Raw genomic sequence first — 27264 nt, 5'->3', positions numbered from 1 at the left:
GGCAAAGGAAGCAAGAAACCCTTAGCCATAATTATGAGAGCATCCTTGGACTTAGGGGAGGTCTCCATGAACTGGAGATGTGCAAACTTATTCCCAATACAAAAGGGGGAGGATCAAAGGGTGACAGGAGTAATTACAGACTTGTTAGTTTAACTTCTGTTCCAGGGAAAATAATGGACTCACTGGTTAAAGAAGCATTGTATAATCATCTAGAAGAGACTGTAGTAATAATTCAAACACAGCATGGGTTTGTTAATGGGAAGTCTTGTCTAAGCAATTTGATTGGACTGGATACTATGATGGAGTCAAAAAGGAACACTACTGTACAAATTGGAGCAGTATGGCATTAAGAGCAAGTTACTATAATGGATAAAGGAATGGTTGAGTGGGAGAAGAGAGAGAGAGAGAGTGGTTATCAATGGACACTACTCTTTGTGGACCAATGTTATTAGTGGAGTCCCCCAGGGCTCAGTGTTCAGCCCACTGCTGTTTTGTATATTTATCAATGTGATGTAGATATATCAAGGTTTATTGTCCAAGTTTGCAGATGACATAAAGGTTGACAGGGTTGTTAATGACGGTATGCTACTCCAACATGATCTAGAAAAGTTGAGCAGATGGCTGGGAAGTAGCAACTGAAGTTTAGCATTCACAAATGAAAAGTACTGCATATGGATTGCAGTAACCTTCAGAGAAATGTACCAACTGTGTAGCACTATACTCATGGTAACAGAGAATGAAAAAGACCAGGGGGGTAATTGTGCAGTCAGATATGAAATTTTCTGAGCAGTGCAGACAGGTTGCCAGAGCAGTTCATGGGGTCTTGTCAATGATATACAGGAACTATGCTAGAAGGGATAAGGAGGTGATTATACCTTTGTATAAGGCAATAGTCAGACCACACCTTGAGTACTGCATACAGGTCTGGAGGCCTTGTTTTAGGAAGGATGTAGAGTTGCTTGAACAAGTATAGAGAAGGGCAACAAGATTGGGGAGGGGAATAAAGGGGCACTGTTACCAAGAAAGACTTAAGTTCTGCAAATTGCAGCTTCTGGAGATTAGGCCCCTGCGAGGTGATTTGATTGAGGTGTATTAGGCCTTGAATGGCTTGAGTAGGCTCAATGCTGATGGGATTCTTCCTTTAATTCAGATTACGAACCTGAGGGGGAATAAACTCAAATTTAGGAAAGACTGTTATAGAATAGATGTGCGGAAATTTGCCTTTAGCCAGTGGGCAGTTCATTGCTGGAACAAACTTCCATCTGTGATTATGGAAGTTGATAGCTTAAATACATTCAAGGAAGAACTGAACAAACTTTTGGAGCAAATAGATGGATGAAATGGAAATTTTTTTTTTTTTTTTTTTTTTTAGCTAATGCTGCATAAGCTTGCTTTCTTGCATCATATGCCTCTACTAATGCTAATGCGAAAGAAAATGCAAAGTTTTAACATGCTGTGCTGTAAATGGCGAATTTAGTGATCATGAAACCATTTAAGACATTTTATATTTTTGATGAAGAGAACTATCCACTTTTGTTTTTTAATGCATATTCTACTTATTTTTAGGAAATCCTATTAAATACGTGAAAGGTGGTAGTATTAGTAGTAGCAGTGGCATGTGATGCAAGAAAGCAAGTGTATGAGATTATGCAGCATCAGCCAAAAAAAAAAAAAACACAAAATCACACCATTCCCTCCAAATGCCTGTCCAGTTCCTCCTTAAATTTATTCAACCTATCAACTTCCACAATGACAGATGGAAGTTTGTTCCAGCAATTAACCACCCGCTGGCTAAAGGCAAATTTCCGCACATCTATTCTACATCCGTCTTTTCTTAATTTGAATTTATGCCCCCTTAGGTTCGTAATCTGAACAAGTGGAAGGATCATATCAGAATTCAGCGTGCTCAACCCATTCAAGGGCTTATATACCTCAATCAGATCACCGCGCAGGTGCCTAGTCTCCAGCCACTGCAATTTGCAGAACTTAAGCCTCTCTTGGTAAGAGGATCTCTTCATTCCCCTCACCAATCTTGTTGCCCTTCTCTGTACACACTCAAGTAAATCTACATCCTTCCTAAAATGAGGCCTCTAGTACTCAAGGCTTGGCCTGACCATTGCCTTATACAGAGGGATAATCACCTCCTTTTCCCTGCTAGCAAAATTCCTATATACCATTGACAAAACCCCATGACCTGCCCTGGCAGCCAGTCTGCATTGCTCAGAAAACTTCATATCTGACTGCACAATTACTCCCAGGTCTTTTTCATTTTCTACCACCTTAAGTGTAGTACCACACAGTTGGTACGTTTCTCTGGGGTTACTTCTACCCATATGCAGTACTTTGCATTTGTCAAGGTACTGCCCAAATTATCTAGATCCTGTTGCAGTAGCACACTGCCATTACTGTTATTAACAACCCTGCCAACTTTTGTATCATCCTCAAACTTCGACATTAAGCCTGATATACCTTCATCAATATCATTGATAAATATACAAAACAACAGTGGACCTAACACCGAACCCTGTGGGACACCACTAATAACATTAGTCCACGAAGAGCAGCACCCATTGATTACCACCCTTTGTCTTCTCCCACTCAACCACCCTTTTATCCATTGTAACAACTTACCCTTAATACCATTCTGCTCCAATTTGTACAATAGTCTTCCATGTGCAACAGTGTCAAAAGCTTTCCTGAAATCCAAATATATGATATCAAAATTATTTTTTGCATCCAGTTCCTTTGTAACCACATCATAATATCCTATCAAATTTGTCAGACAAGACTTTCCCTTAACAAACCCATGCTGTGTCTGAATTATTGCTGCAGTCTTGTCTAGAAGATCCTGCAATGCATCTTTAACCAGTGACTCCATTATTTTACCTGGAATAGAAGTTAAACTAAGTGGTCTGTAATTACTCGTGTCACCCTTGGTTCCCCCTTTGTGAATTGGGGATACATTTGCACATCTCCAGTCCGTGGGAACCTCCCCTGAGTCCAAGGATGCTCTCATAATTATGGCTAAGGGTTTGCTTAGTTGCTTTACCGCCTCCTTTAATATAACTGGATAGATCCGATCCACCCCAGGTGCTTTTCTTATGTTTAACTTCAATAATTTCTCCTCCACTTTGCTTTCAGTTATTACAAAATCCTTAAGTATCCTGCTACAATTTGATAACCTTCTGCCATTTTCAAACCTTAATAATTCCTCATGTGTGAATGTAGATGCAAAATACTCATTCAGTTTGTTTTCTATCTGAGCAGGATCATCAACAGTCGAACCATCGATGTCAAGTGGACCAATCAGATTCATCCCCTTCCTTTTAGAGTTTATATAAGTAAAGAAATCCTTGCTGTTTTTCTTAGCATCTTTTGCCAAGGTTTTCTTGTAATCTGCCTAACCTCCTTTGTGATCTGATTACAGACTAGCTTATATTTGCCATAGGATTCTGAGTCGCTTGATAATTTATATGCATCCCATGCATTTTTCTTCTCTGTTGCGAGTCTCATTAGTTCATTAGATAACCATTTAGGCCTAAACCTTGAACAATATTTCTTAATAGGTATGAAACTTTTAGTAGCATCCACGATTAATTCCTTGAATGCTTCCCACTTAGAATTTACTGTTAGTAACATCATCAGTTTATCCCAAGGTACAGAATTTAAACTGTCGGAGACCACTGTACTCACCTTTACGGAAGCAAAAACCCTTTCCTTTACCCCTGATGGTAATTAAATCTTTAAGTAAATCCCACATCAGTACACTGTGATCACTGCCACCTAGTGGTTCCTTTATCTGCAAATTCTTAATACACGAATGATCACTGCTGATAACCAGATCAAGAGTATTACTTTCTCTGGTTTCGTCTCGAACATGCTGCTGCAGAAAACAATCATCCAATAAATCCACAAAAGTCTGACTAGTGTGTGAGTGACCAACCCACAAGTTCCAGTCAATATCTGGGAAGTTAAAATCCTCCATTATAAGACATTCCAATTTACTAGCCCACTCTATTTCTCTGTACAATTGTTCATTGTACTCATTAGGCCTATAACATACTCCTACTCTTATTTTTGCTTTCGCAGTGACTCAACCAAACTGACTCAACAGTGCACTGTTCATCTATATCAACTGGATGCACTTCTTTTGATTTTATGTTTTTCTTAATTAACAGCATAACACCTCCTCACTTTCTATCCTGTCTATCCTTTCTGTACACATTGTACTCCCCAAATTCCAGTTCAGAATTCCTTATATCTGTGTGACACCACGTCTCTGCTATCCCAACAATATCCGCCTTTGATGTCTTGACCAACACTTCAAATTCATCAAATTTATTTACTATACTTCTAGCATTGGTATACATGCAAGCATACATGCTCCTACTCCTATGCTTAGTTACCCTAACACATCTCATATACCCACCTATTTCAGGATGACTGCCATCCGTCCCTGAAACCCACAACACCCCACGCTCCAGGTCACTACTTATTCTATAGAAGTTGTGCAAGAATCACCTTCACTTCTGCCTACGGCTACTGTTAAACTATTAGTCCTTGTATCCCCCCAAGCTAGCAGTTTTCCGACCCACCTAACACTGCCTCAATAGCATCAGCAAATATTCTTGCACCCTTTCTATTTAAGTGTATCCCATCCCTATAGAAGCAGTCTCTCCTGTTAACAAGTACAGACTAGGCTGAAAAAACTTCTACCCCTTGAGCCTTGCACATTCTTTCCAGGGCCGAATTGATAGACAAGGCTCTCATCATATACTCCCTTCTATCGTGTGCCCCAGACAGGTGACCGAAAACCTTGTTTGCACTCTACTTTCACTTCTGTAAGTTGCAGTTTTCAGGAAATTCACATGGGAGGAGAGTAGAGTTTTTTCAGAGACCAAAAGTAGAGATGAATTAATGGATGCTCTTGAGTAATGTTCATCTTCTGACCTTTGAACTGCAACCTGCACTATAGTTTTTACTGAGAGAAATTAGTAGTAGGCTTGTACTATGAATGGGTTAAGCTTCCCTGGAGATTTTGTTTGGATCGGAATTGGAGTCAGAGTCCCCCACACGGAAAAGCATTCTGGCTTAGTGGGGCATTTTCACTAGGGCCCATGGCAGTTCTCAATGCTCCTGTCTATTGGCATACTATTTCTTAGTCATAGCCGGTAATTAAAAGTGTGTTTATTTTGGAACTAAACAACTAAAGCCACGAGGCATTTGTATATAATGACTGCGAATTGCATATATTGTATCATCTGTTTGTCTTGTTTGCTTCATAAAAAAAACCTACGCTACCAGGTTTGGGAGGGAACCAAGCATGCACGCATAAAAATTCCCTTTTGTGATAGGATTTGGACCACCTCATTTTCCACATGGCATGGACCCTAACCATGATGCTATCTGAAAGGCCATCAAGTATGGAGACAAGATATAAAGAAATACTTTAAATTTCTTCTTTCTAAGTTGCCAAAATTTCTCATTTCCTAAACTGTTTACCTCATTAATTTTGTTAATTTCTGATCTCTATGTGATGCACTGAATTGTTGTAGCCACCAACTGCCTTTACTGAAATTATCACATACACTGAACTGTCGTACAACAAACTGATGTTGACTTTCAGCAGGTGTTTGTCAGTTAAATCACTGTATATCCAAGAATGCATTATCACTGTATGTAAACAATGCATTTCATTGAACATAACTACAGTTTGTTACCACATTATTTGCAATACACTTAGATCATCAGTAGATGAGAATGCATTATGCATTCCAGTCTTGTCTTCAGATTTGGAAATAATCCAACATCTTCCTCTTGTCTCTCACTCACACAAAATAGAAAACTTTTAATGTTTATTAGCAGTTCTTCTGTGGCATACATTCTTAGAAACCACAAGAGTTAATTATATAAAGAGAAGGAAATACTCTCAGTTAAAGAAACCACAGAAATAACAAGAACTTAGTTATAACATTACAATTAATCAGTTTAAAAAATCTACATATAAACCAGACCATTTTTACCCCTTGGGCTACAACATCATTTCAAAATTGTACCCCTCTGATATGTCAAAACTGACCAGCAATACATATTTTTGAATATGTACAACTTCCATTCATTGTCTGTTATTTTAAACAGCAAACTATAGTGTGTAAGACGCTGCAATAAATTTTCATTATTCTCCACACAGCAGAGATCATGCAGTGAAAGTTACATTGTTGTTTACAACAAAACAAGTAACTCATCATTGTCAACAAGTAATTTATGGCAGGATGTTCATTATGAAAAAAAGCATGGATTTTTTTTTTTTTTTTTTTTTTAACATGGTTCATTTTTGTGAAATTACCCCATTAGCTGATCAATAACATTTATTCGTTTTGACAATTTCCTTGGTGGTGTTAACAACTTACACGTTACAGGGTAAGGAAAGAACCCAAGAGAAAGGGTTCTTTTCTCACCCTGTAACTGCAGCTTTTGACATAATTGTAAATCTAGCTGTTAATTCACAAATTTCATGAACTTACTTCTCAGGATAGAGTTACCTTACCATAATTTACTATAAACATTCATTATAATTTTCTTCAGTTGGCTATATAGCTGCTTTCCCAGTATGTTTTCTTCAGAACAGTATAGTGTGTGTGTGTGTGCGCGCGCGCAGTATATATATATATATATACAGTAGATCCCCCGCTATTCGCGGTCGCTGATTTAATATAAAATGAAACCTAAAAAAAAAATTGAATTTTAAATCGCCGTGAACATTTTCCGCCAAAAAAAAAAAAAAAAAACATGAGCGTGGCTAAAATTATCTCTCCTGGTCAAAACAGCGCTCAGTGGGTGGGGGGAGAGGGGTGACAAAATCGCGAGCGTGGATGTTTCTCGCTAATCCTTGTTCAGTATGTGCTATGCCCTTGTCATGGAAGAATTCGTGGTTTGCTTTTAATTTATATGCTTACAAAAGCGAAAAATATACTGTTTTGCAGTGTGTTAGTGAAAACAGACTTTTTCGAGTGTGTTAACGGAAGAAAGTGACGTTATTGTGGACAAATTCTTTTCTAACCCCTACAAAAATATCGCTGCGAATAACAAGGGAATTGTGAAAAGATCAAAGAAGGTGATGACATTAGCAAATAAAATTCAGTTATTAGACAAAATTTCTAATGGTGAAAGTGTCTCCTCAGTGGCAAAACATTATAAAATCAATGAGTCAACGGTACGATCAATCAAGAAATCGGAAGAAAAATCCACCGTAGCGTCCGTGAAAACACGCTAATTGCTTCAAAAATTTGCTCTGCAACTCGTGATGTTAAATTAGAAAAAATGGAAAAAGCTTTAAATCTGTGGATAGAAGACCAAACTCAAAATAAAATTCTGTTAAATTCACTCATCATTTGTGAAAAGGCAAAACACCTTTATCAACACTTTAGCGAAACTGGTGATAGCACTGGCGGGATAAGTTTTTTAGCTATAGCAAAAGCGCTGGTTTGAAAGATTTGTTTGAAATTTCTAATAAATATTACATTTAATATTAAATTGTTTCTTATTTTCAGTTCAATGCCTTATGCTTGCATTTCACTATGGACTGTCTATGTACATAGTCATATTTTGAAGGTACATATAATACATACATAGACAAAAATTTTAGACTAGTTTTTCTTATATATTTCATACTTTGGAATGGAACCCCTTTATTACTACGGGAGCCATAACTCAGTATTCACGTTTTCGGTATTCGCGGCATTTCTCAGGAATGTAACCCCCGCGAATAGCGGGGGTTTACTGTATATTACATATACATCATATTGGTTAGTTAAAATTAGTTAAGCCAAATACGGTATTTCAGATAAGATGAAGGTCAGACTTTAGGGAGGATAATAATGTGCTAACTATTTCTTGACTGGTCAAATATGACTTAAGCAGGCCCCACATCAGTCTGAATTACATCTGAGATGTATGCCCAGTGTCGCCAGTACATATGGATGGCACATGGGTGCAGTTTACCTTGTGAAGAATACTGTTTATAAATTCTGGTCTGCTGCAACAATCTGTTGCAAAGTTTATTATGTCTCAGTTACAACATCAAGAATATTGTTTCCCTCAATAACACTATAACCGAGTTTGACTCTACTGTGAAAAACTGTAGATTTTCTGTGCCTGTGATTTTTAGCAGGAACTGGGTTAAGTTAATTTTGTGAAATGATGTTATTCATACTTTGCTGTCCATTGTTTATAAAATTACTGCTAATAGATCAATCATTTATCAGCACATCAAAATATAGGCAAATAAAAAAAAATTATATCCATGATAAGACAGAAAATAACTAACACTATTAATTTTGTAATTCCTGATGCAGGAATATATACAGAACCATACTGAAAACTACTGACGGAGACTAAGATTAGGAAAAAACACACGAATGGCATTTCAAAAATGAAATCCAGTTATGTAAAAGAGTTTACATATAAAAATGCAAGGAACAATCTATCATTTGGCATACTGAAATCTATTTTTGTATACAACTGAATGACACCAAGTCCAATGTTGCATTAATTTTTTATTTTGTATTTATGCATTATATTCATAATAATGTTTGGGTTATATTTTTGCATCCATTTGCTAAATAATAATGAACGCAAGTTAACTTCTTTTGTAACCTAAGGCTCTAGACCTAAATTACCTTACACCATCAGGCATCTCTCATATTGTGGAGTTATACTTCGCAACTGGGTTGCCATCATTGCAACACTAGGGTACCTTCCCACCCACCGATGAGGAGCCAACAAGCTCCGAAACAGTGCCGTATGGGTGGTGGTATCCAACGAGAATGAGTAACAATAGTCTTCGCCTATGGTGAAGCATTACTTATTCAAGGTAGTGCAATATCACGGTAACTCATTGTGAATATGAGATATACTTAAAATGATGCCAATTTCGTAACTACTTAAGTATTTGGCTACATAGAGAAATTATGCTATTGCACTAACTTGTACATAATGGATATTGCTTGTTTAATGAATTCGAAATCAAATTTTTTTTTTTTTTTTGTAGCATTTGGAGCAAAATTCATAATGAAATAATATGCACTCTCATCTTTAATGAATGTCAAAGCAGCTGGTATCACTAGAAAAATTGGCTAATTCTATTCCTCTCTGAAAAACTGTCGTCATCCCTGTACATATTAATAGTGCCAGCACCTTTCGTACCAAACATATACGTCAACCCTGTCAATCTCATGCCCTACCAATGGGAATGTAGCTCTTTCTGTTTAATTGGCAACTGGAGCGACCAATGAAGAGTGGGGGATTCTGTGCATAGTGAAGCTTAAGACAGCTGTTGATTATAAACCTTTGCTCGCTTCCCAGATATTAAAAAAAAATATATTCCCATAAGGTTCTTTTCACCCCTTTCATGAATACTTACATAGACCTAAGTCACTCATGAGTATGTTCCTTATGGCAAGTAGATAGCTCGTGTTTTTTGCGGGTGGGCAGGCTGCCTGCAGTACATACATAGATTGACATTTTGAAGGCTATTCAAATAACATGTCTGCTAATGTAAAAATTGTCTTGAAATTTTTCCAGTACATGCTGCCATCTCTTACGTGTTTTCAAGTAACAGTAGTTGGAAACAAAGACACTGATAGCATGGGGAAAGCAAGAGGAGATTGGACCTGTTAGCCTCAGTTGTATGTAGAGCGCGTGCGCGCACACACACACACACACACACACCAGAAAGCTGGAACCAACGATTCTTCTGAATTTTGTGTCCTTGGCATGAAAAATTAGAACACATGCAAAATAAATAATTAAAAATAAAAAATATATTAAAAATAATATTAAAATTTACATTATCTTAGTATACAGGGTGTTTCAGTTAAACGTTTCAGAACTTCTAAGAGGGGTAGGGTACATCCTGACAACTCGAAATCATATAGCAATGTGGGGTCGGAAATGCTTTCCTGAAGCGGTATTGTACACAGAAGTCGTCGTGCGACGTCGTGCAGCACAGATTCGATTTTCGGTCAATGAATGGGCCGGTATTATGGGAGATCACCTCATCGGACCTTACCTGTTACCGTGTCGTCTAACCGGACCTATCTACTTGATCTTTCTGCAGCAAGTATTGCCACAACTTTTGAGAGATGAACAGATTTCTGCATCGACGCAACAGACAATGTGGTTCCAACACGATGGAGCCCCTGCCCATTATAGCGGAGATGTTCATAACTACCTGGATGTCACATTTGGTCAACAGTGGATCGGACGTGGTGGTCCCGTGCGTTGGCCTGCTCGGTCACCCGACCTATCATGTCTTGATTTTTATTTCTGGGGTCATATGAAATCGCTAGTTTATGACACCCCTGTTGACAATGCTGAGGAGCTGGTTGCAAGAATTGCAGTAGCTGCCGAAGAAATTCGAAATTCGCCTGGAGTATTCCAGAATGTTCGGATGTCCATGCGTCGGAGATGTGAGGCGTGCATTGTAGCCCGTGGAAGAAACTTCGAACACTTACTTTAATCCATGTACCTTTTGCTTCTTTTCATGTATTATTAAAACGATTTCTCACTTATGGTCTCTTTTCTTTATGGTGCTTCTGTGTACAACACCGCTTCAGGAAAGCATTTCCGACCCCACATTGCTATATGATTTCGAGTTGTCAGGATGTACCCAACCCCTCTTAGAAGTTCTGAAACGTTTAACTGAAACACCCTGTATACAAATTTTAATACCACTATAATCAAATCAACCAACTAAACAGCAGAATATGAAAATTAAGTGTAGGTAGCATATAATAAAAGATACTAGAGCCTTAAGGGCTCTAGTATCTTTTATTATATGCTACCTATCTTTTATTATATGGGGGGTTGAAATTTTGCCCTCTCAGATATCAATACTTTTTACAATAAACACTGGGTATTTCAATGTATATTAATACATATAGTGCAACCTTGATATAAGGTGGGCGTTGGTGATATCCTTTAAACACTGGCATTATAGCCTGAAATAAAATCTACCTGCTACGTTTTCTAATTTTTAACATGAATCTCATAATGACCTAAACAAGCATTTTTGTTGTAAGAAATTTAATTTTGGTGTGTGTGTGTGCGCGCGCATGCGGGGGTTAATTTTCATATTTCAAGATGGTTGCGCATGCGTTCTCTCTCTCTCTCTCTCTCTCTCTCTCTCTCTCTCTCTCTCTCTCTCTCTCTCTCTCTCTCTCTCTCCGCTCAATCCATAGGATTGTTAAGTGGGATTTATGAGTGCAAATTGTTTTATGGGCAAACATGTGTAAACTGTGTGTATTAGATATGGAAAGAATACATTTTTATTTATCTTTTGTTTTCACCATCAAATGCAAAAGATGAATTTTTTTTTTAATTTTCATGAAACAAATAAATTTTATTATTATCTTTATTCATGGCATGGGTTAGCTTTTGATGTCACGAATGTTAATCCTCATATCACATAGTAACCTGCCAATTTCTAACACACAAGGGTGGTAGTAATAATGGAGGCATGTGATGGAAGAAAGTAAGTGTATGTAGCTTATGTCGCATCAGCCAAAAAAAACACCCTTTCCCATTTCACCCATCTGGTCACTGCAAATGTTTGTCTAGTTCCTCCTTGAATTTATTTAACCTATTAACTTCCACAACAACAACAGATGGAAGTTTGTTCTAGCAATTAACCACATGCTGGCCAAAGGCAAATTTCCATACATATATTCTACAACTGTCTTTCCTCAATTTGAATTTAACCCCCCCCCCGGGTTTGTAATCTGAGCAGATCTGAGCATTCTGAATTCTGATGGAAGAATTCCAACAGAATTCAGAATGTTCAAACCTGTCAAGGCCTTATACACCTTAATCAGATCACCTCGCAGATGCCTAGTCTCCAGCAGCTGCAATTCGCAGAACTTAAGCCTTTCTTGGTAAGAGGACCCCCTACATTCCCCTCACCAATCTTGTTACCCCTTCTCTGTACATGTTCAAGCAACTCTACATCCTTCCTAAAATGCTTTATAAAAAGCAACTCTACATCCTTCCTAAAATGCTTTATTATAAAATGCTTCATTGACAATTCCCCATGACCTACTCTGGCAGTGTGTCTGTGCTGCTCAGAAAATTTCATATCTGACTGCACAGTTACCCCCAGGTCTTTTTCATTTGCCACTTCCCTGAGTGTAGTATCACACAGTTGGGGCGTTTCTCTGGAGTTACTTCTACCCATATGCAGTACTTTGCATTTGTCAATGTTAAACTTCAGTTGTCACTTCTCAGCCCATTTGCCCAACTTATCTAGATCCCGTTGCAGTAGCATACTGTCTTTACTGTCATTAACAACCCTGCCAACCTTTGTATCATCTGCAAACTTGGACATTAAGCCTGATATACCTTCATCAATATCACTGATGAATACACAAAACAATGTGATTATTCCATTGTATAAGGCAATGGTCAGGCCACACCTAGAGTACTGTATACAGGTCTGGAGGCCTCATTTCAAGAAGGATGTAGAGCTGCTGGAACGAGTACAGAGAAGGGCAACAAGATTAGTGAATGGAACAAAGGGGTGCTCTTACGAAGAAAGGCTTAAGTTTTGCAAATTACAGTGTCTGGAGACTAGGCACCAGCGAGGTGATCTGATAGAGGTGTATAAAGCCTTGAATGGTTTAAGCATGCTCAATGCTGATGGGATTCTTCCTCTAGCTCAGAAAAATCACCTGAGAGGGCATAAATTCAAATTGAGGAAAGACAGATGTAGGATAGACGTGCGGAAATTTGCCTTTAGCCAGCGGGTGGTTGGTTGGTGGAACAGACTGCCATCCCTTGTGGTGGAGGTTGATAGCCTAAATAAGTTTAAGGCTCAGCTGGACAGGTATTTTGAACGAACAGAGGGGTGAAGTGGAAGTGGGTTTTTTTTTTTTTTTTTTTTTGGCTGATGCTGCATAAGCTTGCTTTCTTGCATCAAATGCCTCTACTAATGCTAATGCTAATATTAGTCCCCAAAAGAGCAGTATCCATTGATTACCACTCTGTCCCCACTCAACCACCCTTTTATCCTTTGCAGCAACTTGTTTTTAATATCATACTGCTCCAATTTGTATAGTAGTCTTCCATGCACAACAGTGCCAAAAGCTTTCCTGAAATCCAGGTATATAATATCAAAATTATTTTTTGCATCCAGTTCCTTTGTAACTACATCATAGTATCCAATCAAATTTGTCAGACAAGACTTTTCCTTAACATTTTCAGCTGTTTTTAAACAAAATATCAATTTGCAAGTGTTGACATAGTTGTTCCAAGTTCTTCCTTTGTGAGAATGGGGAGGAAGTAACTGCTGTGTCACATGGTAGCTGTTGACAGCTCTTGTTCTATGGTAGGAGTACTCAATCCCTGACTCATCTTTTTTTATTGGTTGGGAGATTTTGTTGGGATCGGAACTGGAGTCTGAGTGGGATCTTTGCTGCTGACCCCTACTGAGGGGTGGGAATTTGCGTATAAAAGAACATGCTACAGGATCAGCACATTTAAGATCAACAGTGATCACAAAACAGCGTTCAGGTGTTATATCGGAGACAGAAAAGCTATCGATAATATGTATGGAAAATCAGATTCAGAAGCAAGTGCCCCTGAGTCTAATGGCCATTAATGCAAAAGCAAGTATTTAAGAAGATATTAAGGATAAGTACAGTGAACCCCAAGCCAAGTTTGTGGCAAGCAACAGGTAGTTTAATAGGTTCAAGCATAGCACTGGTTTCCACAATGTTAAAGTAAAATTTTTGTAATTGCACACTTTTGTAATTTTGTACATTTTTGAAATTTTTCCTGAGATAAAAAAAATTGAAAAAATAATTCTATTTACATGTTCGTCGAACATTTCTTTTTTGCTTCAATCAAATTCAGTACGCATTGTTGCAAGTGCTGCATAAGCCTTTAGGGAAATTCCAATTTATGAAAAATTTGACTTACGTAGAGTTCTGTGGAATGCGACCCTTACATAAGTCATGGAGTGGTGTATCCTATCCCATGCTGTGTGTGTGTATTTAAAGGACAATGATTTTTATTTTATATTTTAAAATTCTATTTTGATTTTTGACAGTAACCACATACAAAGTCTTATCCTAAACAATTCACAATTCTATGATGACACCCACATCACAGAGTCTACTGTTATTGGAAACTGACTATCTGCAGCTAACACCATTTGGAAAGCCTACTCATAAAACAGGTTAAAAAATAGGATTTCACAGCATGTGAAATCCTATAAGACTTAAAATGATTTCCCTCAACAGGTGGAAGAAAAAATCAAATTAAGGGAGTCTTCTGCCTAAACTGGAAGAGTTGTTATCAGATACAAAAAGGAATACTTACTTGGCCTTGCATGTTCATAATAGAAACTGTATTGGAACGGTTGCAAACCACAAAATGCTCTGTGTTTTTAGGTAAGGTATGTACGCTATTTACAGTGATATCCAAACCACTAGTGCCACCAAGTGATTTAAATGTGTTCAAACATTCAGTACTCTTGATATTCCATAGTTTAACAGTACCATCTGAGCTTGCACTGAGAATATTGTGACCATCTGCCGTAAAAATTGCCTCATTCACAAATGATGTATGTCCACGAAATTCTTTTAGTAGTTTACCAGACTTTAAACCATGAATTCTAAAAAAAAAAGCAAAATAAGACCCCAAAATTAACCTTGCTTTAAAGATTTATATTATCTATATATACACATTGATATATGTAAGGAAATATAAGCAGAAAGGAAAATTGAAAATCTATTTAATGTGATATAGAAAAACAATATAGATGGATCTAAGAGTTTGAAATTAAATGTGTAATTTGGAAATCACATCTATAAACACAAATCACATCTATTACACAAAAGAATGTAAAGTAAAATATATGTTTATTTAAGAATGTACAGTAGAAAGTGTTCATTACATAGGTCTTGTAGTAGTAGTAGTACTACTACTACTACAAGATGAGGTTTAAAGGATGAAAAGGAGGAAATAAAAAAGCAGAGAATAAGAAAATTATTTCTAATGCAAAAATTAAGGGTAAATTATAAGTACATAAATCAACTATAAATTAATGTATTAATGTTTAAGGAGATTAAGACTTAAGCAGCAAGGCCAAAATTACAGAAAATAAAGAATTTGTCGAGTCAAAAGGGATTTAATTAAAGCAATAAAATACATTAATACAGTTAAAACATTAAAAGGCAGATTATTTTAATTAATATGGTCTATGGTTAAAAGATAGGTCACTTTGATCTCTCTTAATTTTTTGTTGTATTAATCTACATCACCTTCTAGGATTGACTATGTACTGAATGCTGCAGCTTTTCTCCAATACATTCTTAAATAAACATATATAAATTAAGAAGTGGAAATTAAAGAAGATGTGCAAAACGACAGATTAAAGTTCACTATACAATGATGTCGGCCTACAAGCACTTCCTCGTTCATTTCACAAATATATGCAGTCTCAGTTCCAATCTCAACGATGTTCATTTCCACTTACAGTCTGCCAAATCCCATATACTTTTTCTGGCAGAATCTCAATTACAATTGATTCAACCACTGCTCATCTCAGTTGTCCAAATTATTTGCTGTATGATTCCTCTCACTTAAAAGGTGGTACTTGTGAATATGTCCACTCTGATATTTCCTGTCAGAGATTTAGAAATTTGAAATCTCTCCTTTACGACCTTCTCTGGCTTAAAATCTTTTTACAACATTCTGTCAAATCCATCTGTTGCCACTATTTTCCGCCCAACTCCACTAATCACTTGAACCCTTTGACTTCCTCTCTTTAAAAGTTGACTTTTTCCATTCCAACTTTCCTAACAGTGAGGTAATTTTCCTTGGTGATTTTAATGTTCACAATTCCAGCTGGCTTCCATTTTCCAGTCACATAGATCCAGTTGTTCAAGACGCTGAGGCTTTTGCAATTACTAATCACCTCAAAATAGATTGTTCATTGACCAACCACTTGATCTTTTTCTCAACAAAAAGCCGTTCTAAGTACCCACTTGAGGTGAGTGGTCCTCTAGGCACCTCAGATCACAACTTGATGGTTTCTTCTCCAATGGAGCCTTTCTCTCGTGGCCATTCTCAATCTTGTATTGTTTGGCATTACAATAACATAAAATGGGATGATCTGGGAGATTTCCTTTCTTCTTTTCCTTGGTCAGATTACTGTTTTGAATCTTCTGATGTCAACATTTGCTCAGATTGTGTCAGTAAAGTTATTCTTGCAGGGATGAAATCTTTTATTCCACACTCCACCTTAAAATCTCATTCTTTAGCTACTCCTCGGTTTTCCAATAAATGTGCTAAGGCTGTTCAAGATAAGAATGTTGCATACTGCAATTGGCTTGTATCAAAATCTCCAGTGTAATTTTCTGCCTACACCAAAACTGCAACAACTGTAAAGCAATTATTCATCAGTCCAACTAGATTTCAAACAGGCTAAGTGCAAAAAACTCGCTTCTTGTCCAAATGGTAGTCCAGCATTTTGTTCTCTTGTCAAAGCTATTGGCCACAACTTTTGCCCATCTTATTCCCACTGGTGCACTATGGCCATAGTTGCTGATGCGCCTAATAAATCCCGAAACAAACAAACAATCTTATTCCCACCTCTGTCAAAACCAGACGGTTCTACTGCCACTTCAGCCAAAGATAAAGCGGACCTGATAGCATCCTACCTTTCTTCTAATTCACATATTAATGATCCTGTAAACCACCTCCTACCATTCCCAGTACACTACATTCAATGCTTTCTGAGTCTTCCATCAAAAGGATGTCAGGAAAGGATTTTGAACAATCTTGATGCTAAGAAAGCTTCAAGTCCTGATAGTATTTCTCCAATTGTTTGTGCTCTTGAACTTACTCTTGTTCTTATTCTGTGCCACCTTTTTTACTTTCGTATTCCACAGGTGGTGATTTTCCCTCTGCTTGGAAATGTGCCCCTATCCAGTCAGTCCCTAAAAAGGGTGATAAATCACTCCCATCCAATTACCATCATCTCTTAAACTATTTAGAAACCTTCCATTTGTTCAATGATTGCCAGTATGGATTCCATCAGCGTCGATCCACTGCTGGTATTCTGGCTTATGTTACCTTACCCATTATGGACAAATTCAATGGAAAAGTCTGGTAAAATTCAAGCAGCTTTTCTTGACATTTAAAAGGCCTTTTATCGTGTTTGGCATAAAGGTCATCTAAATAAACTTCCATCTTATGGTTTGCCAGCTGTTTTTTGTAATTGGGTATCAAGTTTTATCTCTGACCATTCAATGTGAGTGATGGTAGACAGCTCTCTGACTTCTAAAGTTCTCCACTAATGCTGGTGGTTCCCCAAGGTTCAATTCTTTCTCCCACTCTTCTTCCATTGATCAAGAACAGAGAGTGAGAGACTTTGTTAGAGATGAGTCATTAATTAACCTAACTGTCCTCAATTGATTTTAATCTTTCTAAAACTCAGTCCTGTATTATATCCTGCAAAAAGGATTCATCTGCTCCTATGCTTATCTTCAATGACACTCTGATTTCTAGGCAATGTCATATATCTTTATTGGGATTACTTTGTCTTCTTATCTCTCTTCGCATAAGCACATTACAAATATTGCTTCCATTGCATCTAAAAAAAACCTGGGTTTTCTGTTTCCCTTTTGGCATTATTTTTTTTTCCTTCTAAACAGCGGTTCACTCTGTATGAATTGCAAATCCGCCCTACAATGGAATATTTTCCCATATATCCGGTGGTGCTCCCAAAATCCTCCATCAGGCTTTTAGATTCCAGTCAAAAGAGGGCAGTTAGGTTAATTAATGACTCATCTCTAACAAAATCTTTCACTCTGTGTCTCACAGATGTTCTGTTTCTGTTGCATGCCTTTTCTACAGATACTTCCACGGCACTGTTGTTTTGAATTGGCTTCTATAATTCCTGCTCTCTCTTTCAAAGCAGTCTGAACACATGCCACAACCAGTCAACATTCTTTTACTGTCCAACTCCAAACTCATAGAACCAACCTTTATTCTTCTTCATTTATTCATTCAATTTCTGTTTTCGGGAACAACCTCCTTTCATACATATTTCCTGAAAATTACAATCTACAGAAATTCAAGTCTAACGTCAACAAGTATCTTCTTTCATCTTCTCAACCATCAACCTATGTGCAATATTAAGTACTATAGGTTCTAATACCTCTCGTTCTTGGGGTTCTCATAAAAAAAAAAAAAAAAACATTCAGGTAAAGGAAAGAAGGAAAAAAAAAACAGAAAGGAGCTTGAAAACTTAAAAAAGGTGGGTGGGGGGGGATAAGAGAGATATATTAAGAAATATACTGTAAGGTAGGTTACAGCCATGAAGTATCAGTATTGAAAGGAATAGCTAAAATATAACATACTGAAATATTTTTAATGGCCAAGGAAACTATTACATCAATACTGAAAATATTTTAATTATATTACTAAATTTAAAATTTTTTATTATATTACTAAATTTATATTCAGTACACTGCATAGAGACCACCACCACGTCTCATGCAGTTTCAGGTTATAGCATATTATCAAAAACCTATTTCCATTGGTCTAGATGTAAGAAATGTTGTGTCCCAAATGGACTGTCACAGCTGTATTCCCCCTGACCAAGTTTGCTGTGGCAGTCCATCCTCTTGTCTTTTCAGTACTGATGTAATTGTTTCCTTGGCTATTAATAAGTAATAATATTTAAGCAGTCACCCTGGTCCACTCAAAGAGCACGTGCTACTGCACTCACGCTACTGACCACTCTACATTTTAGGCATTCTTTCTATTGCCACATAATACTAAATTCCTTAACTTTTTTTAGATGAATTGTTTAGACTTTGTAGCTGTTATCTATTCTACAACATATAATTTATCTTAGGATCCTCCCCCATCACCTTCTTTAAGCTTTCAAACTCCTTCCTATCTTATTTTAATACTTTTGTAGACTTAGTTTCAGCATTCTGTACAATGAACATCTCAACATGTCATTTTTCATATCCCTTTTAATTCCCACTTCTTAATTTATATTTTACTTTAAATTGCTTTCAAGCTGCTCTGCAGTTACATCCATCATTGTAATTGATACCATTAATATAATTCCAAGTTACTGTTAGTTCAATATACAGGGTGTTTCAATTAAAAGGCATAGGGGTCTACTCACTTATTTTTGGGTTTAGGCTATTTGTTGTTAGGACCATTTTTGTCATATTTGGGCTGACATTTTTGAATCTGATGTTAAAATTAGACTAAATATTACCTTTTAGAAGTTATAAATTAAAATTTTGCCTAATCAACTGTTTTTTCTTTTTGTCGAAGTGTTAGTTGTTCCCTGATCTCAGTTTAGTCCGAAAGCAACATCAGTGTAATTCCAACATGAATTTTAACCAATTTTATTTGAATCAAAATGTTTTATTAATGTGTATGGAGTTTGCTTTTCAGTACGTTTAGCTGTGCAGAGTAAGGATAGTTAGTATCACGTTTTCTCAAGGAATAAAAGTTGTGCTGCAGGATGAAGAGACATGCTACAACATTGTTGTTATCATATTTTTAAATTTCAAATGAAAGTCATTTATGTTAATTTCAGAAGCACATTTTTTTTTTTTTTTTTTTTTTTTTTTAGTAAAACAAAGTAAAAAAAAAAAAAAAAAAAAAAAGCAGTTTCACAGGCAGAATTTTAATTTAGAAATCACAAAAATCTAAATAGTAATACTTATTTTAATATTAATACCAAATTCAAAAATTTGGTTACAACACAAAATAGCTTAAACTAACAAAATGTAAGACAGTGCCCAGTGCATCTTAATTAAAACACTCTGTATGCACCTGCACACCCAAAGGTGGGCCATATTTCAGTTTACTAAGAAAAGTTAGAATTTACAGTGAAGAGAATTACCAAAAACAGTTTGAACAATTCATTTAAATGTATATATAATATTAATAAGTAACAGGGTCACTTCAGGATTTAAAATATACAAATTAATTATTTCTCAGCAAAGTAATTTAAAAATTTTGCAAATAAAGGATTAAAAATTCACAATATTTAATCTTGAGTTTATTATTTAACCTCAAAATTAAATCACAAACTGCAACTGAAGTTAAAACCTTGTAAACTACATTTCAAAAAATCAAAAAGGTGCAGTCTGACATTCACTGAGAAACAAGACAATTTTATAAGATAACAAAGTAAATACAGTTATTTGGAATAATCTGAAAGGCTGATTTTTCTTTTTTTTCTTTTTTTTATTAATGGTAGTATTTGAGACAAATGTTTATTATGCTACGAGAGTATTTCTGCCTGTTTTTTTAAGTCGTACAAAGGGTACTAGGAAAGTTTTGCAATATGACGCAACAATGAATCACAGGAAGCTGCTTGTTGCTGCATGTTGAGACATGTTCATACGTGCATAGTAGCCGCCGCGCCAAGTCGATGGGCTCAGTTATTCATTAGTAGTGAGAGTGTAAAGTGCTTGCGATGGCATCGTGGTCACGAAATGAGATAAAGACAGTTTTGCGGTATAATTTCGTGCGTGGTTTAACCATAGACCAGTGCTTAGAAGAAATGACTCTTGCACTAGATGATGATTGTCCACATCGTACAATGATATTCAGGTGGTATAGAGAATTCCAAAGGGGAAATTTCACTCTGGAGGATTCTGAGAGGCCGGGAAGGCCACGAACGTCAGTTACGGAGGAAAACGTTACTGCTGTGAGGAAAATGCTTGACAAAAACAGGCGAGTGACCTACCAACAGATAGAGGATACTTTGGGCCTAAATGCACCAGCAATTCGTTCGATTCTGCAAGATCATTTGCACGTGAAGAAACTTTGTTCTCTCTGGGTGCCGCATCAACTGACTGAAGAGCAGATGACACGACGTGTGACTTGGTGCCGGGAGATGTTAAAAAAGTTTGATAAGGGACAATCTCGGTATGTGAACAACATCATGACAGGTGATGAGACTTGGCTGTACTATTACGATCTGCCGACCAAGGCTCAAAACAAAGTTTGGGTCTTTGATGATGACGACACACCCGTAATTGTCAGAAAATCCCGATCTGTAAAGAAGAAAATGATAGCTGTATTTTTCAAATCGTGTGGAATTGTGGAACGTGTCGTTTTGGACACGCAGAAGACAGTCACAGCTAAGTGGTATACTGAACAATGCCTGCCTAAAGTCATTGGATCTATGAAGAACCTGCGGCCAAAGTCAAGAATGGACACCTGGTACCTCCATCACGATAATGCTGCAGCTCACCGCGGCAAAGCCTGCACCGAATATTTGACCACGACAGGACTGAAACTTCTCGAGCACCCTCCCTACAGTCCAGACCTTGCTCCCTGCGACTTTGCACTGTTCCCGCATGTGAAAATGAAGCTAAAAGGGAGGCGGTTTTCCAGTGATGAGGACCTTCTACGGGCTTGGGACAACGAGTGTGCTTTACTCCCTAGTGAAACTTGGCAGAACTGGTTTAAAGGTTGGTTTCGGAGGATGGAGAGGTGTATTGAATGTAGAGGAAATTACTTTGAAAAAATTAAATAAACAAAGCTGTATTGCAAAACTTTCCTAGTACCCTTTGTATATCTGGTGAAATGTTGGATTAGGACTAATGAGTTTTCTCGGAAACCACGAGTGATAAAGTCTAGTGATTCGCTTCCACGAACCCAATTTTCCATGACATTTTTTGTTCTCTTCATTTCATATTATGTTTAGTTTAGTTCCCAATTTGGTAAGAATAATACTGGCCCAAAACTGTGCAGGTTGTTATTTTTCTCAGTTTTTTTACAGCAAAATGTCAACGAAAAGAAACAGCACTGAAATGCACAGAAAACCAGGAAGAATGCGATATTGCGAATGCAAATTGACATAGTTAAGGAAATCAAGATTTGACAGAAAAAAAAAAGTAACAACAAACAATCGAACATTATTCAAAAAATTACTTTAAAATTTTTCCACATAAAATTTGAAGTAAAATGCCTATCTGAATATATATACATATGTCAATGTGTAAATTTTTATTTATAAGTTATTATTATTTTAATTACATTTGTTTTTTTCACATTATTTAAAGTCTTTTTCTTTTATCTTAATATATTATATTTTACATTAATTTTACCTTACATTCAATTATCTGGAAAATTTTGCTATCCGGAAGAGGTCTGACATTAATTATTCGGGATAACTGATGCTCTATTGTATATGCAAATATCAAAGCTTAAAGTATTCAATTAAGAGAAACTCAATTTACATAAAAACCATTAGTTTAGAAAATTATTAAAAAAAGAAAAGCCCAGCAATTAATAAGTTGCTCGGTTTTTTTTGAAATTCAGAGAGGAATTTCTGTGCAGGAGAAAATGTCAAAATAAGATTGCATTATACTTTATAAAAACTTGCTGTTTTACTCTTTATTCACAAAAAGAGAGCATATTTCTTTAATCACAACTTTAAATAAGTCATTATCTTGGGAAGGGGGACTATTTCCAATTAGAAATCTACAAATGAACTACACGAAATTAGTCTATGACAATGGACTATCTGTGTAGTTAATTTATATATCTCTAGAATGACACAAATGTTTTAATAAAACAAGCTAAAACCATTGGTTCTCAGTATACTGTTAACCCAAATTAACTATAGCTTGTGTGTGCACATAATATTACCATTTGGAAGCAGTCACAGCATAACTGTATATACAGGAGTTTACTTATGCATGGGTTAATTTTAGTACAGTAATGCACACACATCATTTATACTACCAAGGTAGTTTTAATGCTGGTTGGTTGGTTGGTTGTTGGGCTTTATTGGCGCATTAGCAACTAAGGCTATAATGTGCCAAAACCAGGTGATATATAAAAATTTAAAAACTTTCACTGACCTAATTACTTAGGTCACCATGTCAAGATATAAAATAACAAAGGTATAAAATGTAGAAAAGATAAATCAATAAAGAAATAACAATAACATGTCAATTTTAAATACAAGTAAAAATCTTTATTGATTTAAAATAGCTAAAAACAGCAGACACCTTGTCATTGTCGGATAAAATCTGACTGAATGTATACGGCTCAGTCAGATGATTAAAAGCGGTAAAACGTATATTGCTAAAAACTGGACAGTCAATTAAAATGTGTCTGATTGATAAAATTGTGTCACAGGACTCACACATAAGAGGATCATCAGCCCTCAGCAAAAACGAATGTGTCAAATGACTATGTCCTATGAGGGTCTGGGCAAGAACAACTTCCTCCTTACGATTCCTGCGCAGACTAGACTGCCACGGTTCAATTACAGGCTTTATACGATATAATTTATTTGTAGTCTGTCTATTCCACGAATCCTGCCATTGGGAGTGTATCTTCTGGTGTATTATTTGCCTGTAGTCTGTATAGGGGACTGACAGGCAGCGATCATTATTGGGAATTGCTGATTTGGCTGCAGTGCCAGCCAAATCATTTCCCCTAATCCCAATGTGGCTGGGAATCCAGCAGAAGCGGATATCATATTCACGTTCATGGAGAAAATGAATATTCTGCTGAATGCAAGACAGAACTGGATGAGAATTATATCTCACAGTTATTAAAGCCTGTAACACGCTGAGAGAATCGGAATATAAAATGAACCGTTGGTATTGGCATTTACTAATGTGATCCAAGGCTAACTCTACAGCGCGCAGCTCTGCTGTAAATATGCTGAATTCAGGGAGAATCTGCTGTGTCCGGAAAGACAGCAGCAGATCCTACATATGATTCCGACTTCGAGCCGTCTGTGTAAACTGGCACGAAGTCAGAATGTTCAGCTTGGTGTGCTGAATAAAGCTGCAGGTAGGTAGACAGATGGAGTGTCCAACTTTCCCCAATTTCTAAGGGACAAGTCACATGCTGGAACATGAGCATGCCAGGGTGGAAGGGGTTGCTTTGGTGCTTGGGCAACCTTGTCTACCTTGATCTTAAGTTCTTTGAGTAGCTCTTGGAGACGAACACCAAAAGCACGATTGGCAGTCTTACGGGTGTTGTACAAATTTTCCCATCATGGCTCAAAAACGAATGGCCACGTAAGATGGTCTGGCAGGGATTTCAGTTTTGAAGTGTACTTTAGAGACAACTGCTTACGTTGAAGTGATAACGTAGTGATTACGTTGGTGGTTCGTTTGATTCGACATATAAGCTCTGGACAGGAGATGTTTGATATGCTCCAATAGCGATACGGAGAGCCTGATGATGGACAGGATCTAGCCATCAAAGTACACTGTCTCTGGCCAAATTGTATACCAGGGACCCATAATCTAGTCTGGATCGTACAAGTGCACGGTAGATGCATAGTAGGGTGCATCGATCTGCACCCCAAGATGTAGAGAGAGAGAGAGCGCAGAATATTCAGGCCTCTTGTGTACTTTGTGCGGAGTTGACAGATGTGATCCAGAAAGGTCAGCTTTTTATCAAATACGAGTCCTAAGAATTTTGTGTTCGCCGCTACTGGAATAGCATTTTGTCCGAGCCTTAATTCAGGTTCAGGATGAAGATTACGCTTACGACAAAAGTGTACACAAAGTCTTCTGCAGCGAGAACCTGAATCCATTAGACAGTGCCCATGAATTTAGGTGATCAATGGCTTTTTGCAGTTGTCTTTCAATAACCCTCATGTTGCATGACTGACAAAATATGCTAAAGTCATCAACATAGAGGGCACTGTTTACAGTTGGAGAAAGTTGTTCTGTGATGGATTTACTTTGATGGTGAAAAGCGTGACACTTAAAACTGATCCTTGTGGTACTCCCTCCTCTTGGCTAAAGGAACGAGAGAGTGAGGATCCCGCACGAACTTGGAAAGATCGACTGGCTAAAAAGTTTTTAATAAAAATGGGGAGATACCCTCTAAGACCAAGGCTATGCAAATCTTTTAAGATGCCAAATCTCCAAGTTGTGTCATATGCTTTCTCCATGTCAAAGAACACAGACACCAAATGTTCACGTTTTAGGAAAGCATCCCAGATGGATGTTTCCAGTCTAATAAGATGGTCCAGAGTGGACCGGTTCCTTCGGAAGCCGCACTGGATGTTGGAGAGAAGGTCATTTGATTCTAAATACCATACGAAAATTAACCGTTCTCTCCAGGATTTTGCACAGACAGCTAGTCAGAGAAATAGGGCGATAATTAGTAGTGACTTTCGATCCTTTCCTGGCTTAGCAAAGGCAAGAATGATTGCCTTGCGCCAGGAATCCGGAAACTGCCCTTCAATAAAGATTCTGTTATATATAAGCAGCAGATGATCCATAGATTTTGGTGAAAGATGCTTAATCATTTCATAATGGATGCCATCTGGTCCAACAGCACTTGCTTTGGAAAGAATGAGGGCTCTTTTCAGTTCCTGTATAGTGAATGACCTTGTTGTAGGGATAAACGCTCTTAGACTTAAAATTAAGTGCCTGTTTTTCGATTTTATGTTTCAGGACCAGGAACTCTGGGGAATACGAAGATGTTGCAGAGATGTTAGAGAATGTTTCCCCAAGAGAATTGGCTATTGCAGTTGGATCTGCAATAGTGCATCCATTATAATCTAGGATTGAAGAAGTGTGGGATGTATATTTTCCCTTCATTTTCCAGATTTTATCCCAGACCAACTTACTACTAGTGGACTGAGTAACTGATAAAGTAAAACGGATCCACGATTCCCTTTGACTCTACATCCAATTCCTTTTGAATTGGATGTAGCGTGCTTTGGCTCGTGCGCGTTTAAAGGCTATAAGGTTGGTCGTGGTAGGATATCGGCGGAATATCCCCCATGGTTTGGGAAATAGTGGAAACCGGGCAGATGTTTTTGGGATGGCATTCACAGCTGCTTGGACGATATTTTCTGTGATGTACGTTACTGCATCATTGATAGGCTCCTGACTGACGGTACTGAGGTCAAAATTTGCCTGATGTTGGAAGGCAGTCCCGTCAGCCCCTGAATCAGTCTTCCACTGTGGTAACCTGAAAGGAAGGCATGGTCTCCCACTGTGTAACGAGGTTATCACAGGGAAGTGATCACTTCCGTATGGGTTCTCTTCCACTTCCCAAGTGAGTGAAGGGAGCAGATAGAGAGATCAATGGCACAAAATGCACGGGGAGGCATGTGGAAGAAGGTGTTTGTTCCAATATTTAGAAGGGAAAGTCATTGTCATTTAGCATATGCTCTATGACTCGTCCCCTTCTATTGATGCTAGCACTACCCCACAGGGTGTTATGTCCATTAAAATCCCCGAGAAGTAAGAAAGGGGGAGGCAACTGTGTTACAAGATCATCAAGGTCTTCCTGGGAGATGTCAGTCCCAGGTGGCAAATAAATAGAGCAGACGGTTAATAAAAATCTCACTGTAAGGCGAATTGCAACAGCCTCTATGCTGGTTGTAACTAGCAAGCGCAGAACTGGGGGGGGGGTCTGGTTGCCCACAAGGATAGTCACTCCTCCATGAGCAGGACCATCCGCAATTCTATCCTTACGAAAAATTTTGATGTTATGCATGGTGGGATCATCATTTGCCTTTAGATAAGTCTCCTGCAAGCAAAAGCAAACTGGCTCATGCTTTTGTAGGAGGGCCTTGATGTCATCAGTATTTCGCCGGAATCCACGACAATTCCATTGTAGGAATTTAGCCATTATTTTGGCTTGGTGAGTCCATCAGGCAGCTTCCGAGGTGCTGAGGGCTTACTTTTGTCAATCTTGGATTTATCTTTTTTGGGGAAGAATGGACACTGTCCTGTGTTCATTTCTTCCAAAGAGTTCCGAGACTGATTCATCCAGTACCTCCTTGTCCTCGACATCCATTGTTTCTGTTATTACTAGTGGCTCTTTACCACTTGATTTTGGTAGTGGTGGAGCACTAGGAGGTACGGATACAGGAGTGGCAGCTGACTGCGTTTTTTTGGTGGGCTTTTGTGAACTCAATAAATAGCGGGCAATTGGAGTGAACGACTCTCTTGGCGGTACAGTCATCTCAGTTTGCATACCGATAGTGCACTTCGCAGAAACTTTCTAGGCATATGAAGGCTTCCTGCTATTTATTGGTTGTATGCGTTTTCTAGCCTCTGGGTAGGAGATATTCAGCTCTGTTTTCAGTTTTTGAATCTCTTTTTCATCCTTCCACTGCTGGCATGCTCTGGAGTAGGCAGGGTGCTCTCCTTGGCAATTTATACAGATCAGTTTGGAAGGTGAACATTCCTTGCTCTTGTGATCTTTCGCACC

The 27264-nt window shown here is 37.6% G+C and overlaps 1 protein-coding gene across 1 annotated transcript in view; it reads right to left on the bottom strand.

Annotated features, from left to right (window-relative positions):
• Positions 1 to 27264, bottom strand: part of Smu1 (Smu1 spliceosomal factor) — a 255576-nt gene that overhangs the window by 26693 nt on the left and 201619 nt on the right. The window contains exon 9 of the mRNA XM_090368767.1: positions 14377 to 14671. Coding sequence (XP_090224893.1) covers positions 14377 to 14671 — 295 coding nt within the window. The remainder of the gene's footprint in view (positions 1 to 14376; positions 14672 to 27264) is intronic.

This window comes from Mastigoproctus giganteus, chromosome 2 (genome assembly GCF_048544385.1).
Source record: "Mastigoproctus giganteus isolate SK-2022 chromosome 2, ASM4854438v1, whole genome shotgun sequence".
NCBI classification, from domain to species: domain Eukaryota; kingdom Metazoa; phylum Arthropoda; class Arachnida; order Uropygi; family Thelyphonidae; genus Mastigoproctus; species Mastigoproctus giganteus.
This window is presented reverse-complemented; position numbering and strand designations above follow the sequence as displayed.